The sequence below is a fragment of the Hipposideros armiger genome, unplaced genomic scaffold (genome assembly GCF_001890085.2).
Source record: "Hipposideros armiger isolate ML-2016 unplaced genomic scaffold, ASM189008v1 scaffold_44, whole genome shotgun sequence".
In the NCBI taxonomy this organism is placed as follows: domain Eukaryota; kingdom Metazoa; phylum Chordata; class Mammalia; order Chiroptera; family Hipposideridae; genus Hipposideros; species Hipposideros armiger.
Genome location: NW_017731394.1, coordinates 3,648,530 through 3,654,885, shown reverse-complemented (window position 1 = coordinate 3,654,885; position 6,356 = coordinate 3,648,530). Strand labels below are relative to the sequence as shown.

The following is a 6,356-nucleotide window of genomic DNA, read 5'->3' as shown; positions in this document are numbered from 1 at the left end:
AAAAAAAAAAAAAAGAAAAACTACTTATACGAGGGATCTTTCTACGCTAATAAAATTGATAAAGGTTCCCCCAATTTTTTTTATCTATCAAGATACTCTCTACCTCTGGAACCCTAATTATAACAGAAGACCAGAAATATTACCAGTACCTCCAATGCTTTCAATGCTATAAGAAGAGAAAATTATTTTGTAGACTGGTGACTGCTGCCACTTTTTGAAGAACTCATCAATGTCTGTGGCTCTGCCTCAAATAGTATATTTCAGGTTAAAAAATGGAGGCATGATGTGATTATATGGTAGAAAGAAGATGAAATGCAGGGCTTGGTCTGCAGCATGATATAAAAGATAGAGCACAAGCACTGGAGTCAGAATCAATCCTAGCTCTAAATTATACTAGATTTGGAGCCAATGGCCCTAAATCTCCGAGCCTTAGTGTCCTTATCAATAATATAAATAATAAGCTATTTATAGAGTTGCTGAAGTAATCACAAGTATGCAAGAGGAGGGGGGGAGAAGGAATTAGTGTGTAAGTGGTACAGAGTTTCAGTTTGGGATAATGAAAGCTCTGGAGATGGATGGTAGTGATGGTTACATATCAACGTGAATGTACTTAATGCCACTGAACTGTACACTTAAAAATGGTTAAAATGGTAAATTTCATTATGAATATTTTACCACAATTTTTTAAAAACAGTATGTAAGGCTCCTAGAACAATGCCTGGCTCTAAGTAGGCGCTCAAGAAATGCTAGTCTTATTGCCCTGATAAAGAACCTTAAATGAAACAGAAAAAAACGGAGACACAAAAAGTCAATCATACTCCTTTCCCAACTTAATGGTGAGAGGCTTTGACTCTCAGGCAGCGCCAGCTGGCACCACAACCAGTGGTGCTACAGTAAGTGTCTGGGTAGGAGAAGCGGGCGGTGTTGGTCATGGTCCCTCCAACATGTTCAGTTCCCAGTCCACCCCCACCCTGGTATGGCATCTCCCAGAGTATCAATCCTATGGCCCCCAACATCTTGCAAAGAAAGCTGGGAAACTTAACCCATTTCCCAGACCAGGCTCTAGACTGTGAGGACAAAAGCACTCGCAACAGCAGCTGGCTGCTCTATGTGGGGGAAGGGACACACACTAGTGCTGAACACCAGCTAGATGGGTCTCGAGCCTGTTCCAGTCCCCCGCATGGAGCTGCTCAGTAGCTCAGATGCCTTGGGTTGAATTTAATGGACACAGGACAGTAGTCGCAAAGGCTCAGTAAAGGAGTAGTAAAAATGCACTTGTCTGCAGTTCAGAGAAAACAATTAATGATTATGTGCTGCAAGTCATAAAATACAGAAGGGGAAAAATAGATGACTTATCTCTAGGCATATTAGAACACTGCTTTTGATGAGCAGGCTTAATTAGATCCTGATGCAGTGTTCAGATAGATGATCATTAACATCCCTCAAACTTAGCTCAAGGAGAATGAAATACAGGTTTCCCTTTTCCTATGAAAACTTTCATAACCATTAATTTATATGGAAAATTTTTTGAGTATTCCAAGATCCAAAGAATAACCTACCAAATACCAACTATGCTTAATTGTGTCCAGTTTTACGCTAAGTGTAACACCCTTAGAATTTTTTTAGGCTTTTCTGATACCTTAGGACACATGTTGCTAACAGATGCACAGAATAAGTGACGAGAAAGCACAGATGCTCACAGATGCAGTTCAAAGCTATGGTCCTTGATGCTGAGATGCTGAGTGTAGTTTCTCAGGCAAGGAGCTTGGAGGGGCCACTCTGGCTGAACAGGGTGGCTGCTGCCTCTGTCACAGCTTGCTGCAAAACAAAGGCTGAAGGCTATTTTCGCTTTTCTTCATAAAAGCGAAAGCCCTCTTCAGATTTCTTTCCATCAGTGAAAACAGGCACTAATATATAGGTGTTTCATAAAAGCAAAGAGATGTAAAGTGAACTCTCAAGAAGTGGAGGATAACTGTTCTTGGAGTACCAATACCAATCATTTCCAAAACAATACTTACTTTAGGGTCTGAGCTCTTGAACTTTAACCTTTCCACCAGCTCTATCATAGCTGCCTTTAATCCGCCTGAGTCTTTGCTCTAAAAAAAAAAAAGAGAAAAGTCTGGGGTCATTAGACAGCACTTTGCTGCTCTCTGGAACACAAACAGCACATTTCAAGGGACAATGAAACGGAAAGCAATTTTTCTTCTTCTCAGCCAAGAGAACTAAACAACTGAGGAAAGCTGCGTTGCCCCTCTTGCTCTTCTCTATGGACATGGAGGGTGGGGACATAAATTGCCCAGTGACCTGAGAGAACTACTGGGATGAAAATGAAATGCAATTCGTACAGGCTGACCCACTGCTTCATCTCAGGGCTCAACGATGCGTGTTCACTGAGGGCCGAGGCTCTGCAAAAGAGATTTCCTTCTGGGATATCTATTTTATGACCTATCGATTTTTATTTCAAACTTCTACACACCAAATACAGAAGTATGCAACATTAAATACTCTTATAAAAATAAAAACAAAGAAAATGCCCCGAGATATAATTGGAAATGGTATTACAGTATGATGGTTGAGTACAGGCTTTTGAATCAGACATATAAGGTTTCAAATTTGGGGACTGTCATTAGCTAGCTGACTAACCTCGGGCAAATCAGACTCTCTCGAAACCTTCTCCCCCCTTATAAATGGGGATAATAAACAGGGTTATTATGAAACTTAATTGAAATAGTGTTTGTAAAGGTATTAACATAGTATGTGGGACTATTAGCATAGTATAGTTATGTGCTCAATAAATGTCACTACTATTACTGTTATTATTACACTGTAGTGATTTAGAATAGTACAGCCCAATAAAAATGTAATGTAGGGCTCGCTGAGTGGCGCGATGGTTAAGAACTGGCTTGGGATGCCAGAGGGCCCCGGTTCGGATTCTGCATGTGAGGGCCAGTGACGCTGCCCTCCGCAGCTAGGATGCTGAGCAGCGGCTCGACCTGGAGCTGGGTTGCGGTGGGTCACTGGCGATGGTGTAGGCTGCAGCCCCTGTGGCAGTGAGTTGCCATGGGCTACCGTATGTAGCCAGCAGCCAGCGTGAGTGGCCGTCCAGAAGCCTGCGACTGATCTGCCTCACCCGGGAAGAGCGCAATGATGGTGCCAACTTGGGCCAGTGAAGCAACGTCCTTCACAACTAGACTGAAGAATAAAACGACAGCAACTTGTCTGTTCCCCTTCCCCCAATTCCCCAGCACTGTTCCCATCCCCCAATTCCCCAATAANCGACGGTGTAGGCTGCAGCTCCTGCTGCAGTGGGTTGCCATGGGCTACCATGTGTAGCCAGCAGCCAGCGTGAGCGGCCAGCAGCCGCCGTGAGCAGCTGTCCAGAAGCCAGCGACTGATCTGCCTCGCCCGGGAAGAGCACAATGATGCAATGATGATGCCAACTTGGGCCAGTGAAGCAACGTCCTCCACAACTAGACTGAAGAACAAAAGAACAAAAGACAGCAACTTGTCTGTTCCTCTTCTCCCAATTCCCCAGCGCTGTTCCCATCCCCCAATTCCCCAAGAAAAATCTTTAAAAAAAAACCAAAACACTATGTTAGGGCCAGCCGAGTGGCTCAGTTGGTTAAGAGCTTGCTCAAGAGTGTGAGCTCTGAGCAACAGGGTCGCCGGTTCAATTCACGGCCCGAGCTGAGCTGCCAACAGGTGGCAGGATGGCTCAGCTAAAAAGAATATAAATTAAAAAAAAATTAAAACTATCTTTACCCACTCTATGCAAAGCTCTAGCTCGCTGGAGGCATGCACCCTTTGAAACAGGGCTCACCATGGCAACCTGCATGCACACAATTTCGTCTGGTCCTGGGCTGTACTTACTAGCCATCACTGGCTCTGATTCCTATCCCTCACTCAGTCACCCCTAGTGGCTGGGATCTGCTGTCTCCTGCTGTTCCTCTGGTGTTAGAACTCAGCCCACTCAAGTACCCTGACATCGGCCCTGTCGTCCTCTGAAAACCTGGCCAGGGCTCTCTTCCTCTTTTCGGCATTGCTATTTCTTGGTTGGACATGCCAGTTTAGAGGACTCCTGTCCTCTCAGGCAGCCTGAGCTGACTCCTCAGGACACATCCCCCCCCTTCCCGCTCCCACCCCGTTCCTTTACTACCTCCACTCAACTGATTTGTTTATTAAGCCTGGATTTTTATGAATTTCTTTTTTTTTCACAGTTGAAATTACTTGGACTTATTTGCAAGGGCTCTTCTGGCTATTTGCTAAAAAGAATGAAAAATATCAAAACAAGAGAAAAGGAAAACAGCTAAGGTCCAGCACTGTCTCGTCACCCCAGACCCACTGAATCTGAAACTCTAAGGTGGGTCCAACACTCTATTTTAATAAGTCTCCCAGTTGATTTCCATGCATACTAAAGTTTAAGAACCACTGGTCTGAAAGAAAAAGGGTGTCTGACAAATAATTTGGACAAAATGTAACATCTCATTAAGAAGAGTTAAGTCTGTATTACTGACACAAAAGAATGTCTAACATACCAGGTGTTATCACAAAATGCGGTAAATGTTTAAATTGAAAAAATTTTATTACAGTAAAAGACATTAACTCCCCCTCAAAATACCCCCCCTTGTTTTGAATACACTTATCTCATCATTCTTCCCACTTTGTGAAGCAGTTCTGGAAGTCCTCGTTTGGGAGTGTCTTTAATTGCGCTGTCGTGGCTGCCTTGATGTCCTGAATCGATTCAAAACGTTTTCCTTTCATGGTCATTTTGACTTTGGAGAAGAGCAAGAAATCACACAGCGCCAGGTCCAGTGAATAAAGTGGGTGAGGACACACCGTAATGTTTTTACTTGACAGAAATTGCCGTGCCAGAAGTGATGTGTGACATGGAGTGTTGACATGATGGAGGATGAAGTGAAGACACAAAAGATGACTTCAGAACTGCTTCAGAAAGTGGCAAGAATGATGGGATAAGTGTGTTCGAAGTGAAGGGGAGTATTTTGAGACGGATTAATGGCAATGTGTCTTTTACTGTAATACCTTTTTTAAAATTTAAACATTCACTGTATTTGTTGATCACACCTCGTGTTCTGTGTAATAAACTCATAGGTGTATCTATTGTAAAAGATCTTAGAGGTGTATTTACACATGGAAATGCCTAGAAGGTTACACACTAAGCTATTAATAGTGGTTAACTAAGGGGAAATTCATTTTACCTTTCCTTTATGGATATCTGTATTGTTTAATCTGTAAGCATATATTATTTTTTATTTTAAAAAATCTAGGCATCTTACTCTCTTCTCTAGAAAAACTTGGAGGTAAAAATTAACTCAGTCACCAGACTTCAGTGTCTGGACTAATCAAGCTTTGTGAAGCTTTAGGGAATTCTTGAGGAAGTGAGTGAAGTAGAGACAATGCTCAGTGCTCCATGACTCAATCAGTGCTTCTATGTAAAGCTTCTGTACCAGGAAGTGACAGGTCACAAAGCCTGAGAGATTCTGCCTTTCTTAAATAGGCCAGCTTAAAAGAGGGATGGTGGGTTTCTGAGGGAAAACAGAACAGACTAAAAACTTAAGGGTTTTCTTGAAGACACTATTTATTTCTGGGAAAATTTTCTTTGTTGCAGAAATTATGTATTTAAGTGTCCCATTTTTCACTACCCGGCTCTGTGATCTGACAGTCACTCAACAATTATGATGGTCCTTCTTCAAGCTGGCTCCAGACACACACACACAGCATAGCATACACAGAACAGCACATGCACATGCATATGCATATGACAGACTAGACAGGGGCTTGGAAATAAAATCGACTGGTGGTAAATAACCCAGAGCAAGATGAAGAGAAGATAAAAGAAAGGTGAGTGTGTATATACAGATCCAAGATCAAGTCAGGTCCTAACAAATATCCTTTAGCATCATGGGAAAATCCTGAGGTGTCCACCAGATGCTCTCATGGGACCACTCAATTATTTCACCTCTGGCAAGTTTTTCATCAGAAGCATTTCATGCATTCATAAAGGATCCCAAAGCACTTTACCTGTGTTATCATCATGCACAGAGGCCACTCAGTGTAATCTGTGCATATCTTCTTGCTCTTTACTGCCTACAAGCATGTGGGTATGGCAGAAACAGAAAATATAGTTGTCTCCTTCAGTGTAGCTGTTGTTCCAGAAACCAGAGAAATTTGGTAAAAAAAAAGCTTTCTGTGATCTTTAATTATTAATTGGTTCACCTTCACCAAAGAAAAACTACTTAGGGCGGCCGAGTGGCGCGATGGTTAAGAACTCGCTTGGGATGCCAGAGGGCCCCGGTTCGGATCCCACATATGAGGGCCAGTGACACTGCCCTCCACAG

General features: G+C 42.8%; 1 protein-coding gene across 4 annotated transcripts in view; it reads right to left on the bottom strand.

Annotated features, from left to right (window-relative positions):
- Nucleotides 1–6,356, bottom strand: part of TRIM44 (tripartite motif containing 44) — a 117,352-nt gene that overhangs the window by 83,724 nt on the left and 27,272 nt on the right. For 3 of the 4 annotated variants that reach the window (XM_019639533.1, XM_019639532.1, XM_019639534.1), the window contains exon 2: nt 2,019–2,096. The exons of the other annotated variant lie outside the window; for it this stretch is intronic. In XM_019639533.1, the coding sequence (XP_019495078.1) occupies nt 2,019–2,096 (78 nt within the window). The remainder of the gene's footprint in view (nt 1–2,018; nt 2,097–6,356) is intronic. 4 annotated transcript variants of the gene reach the window in all.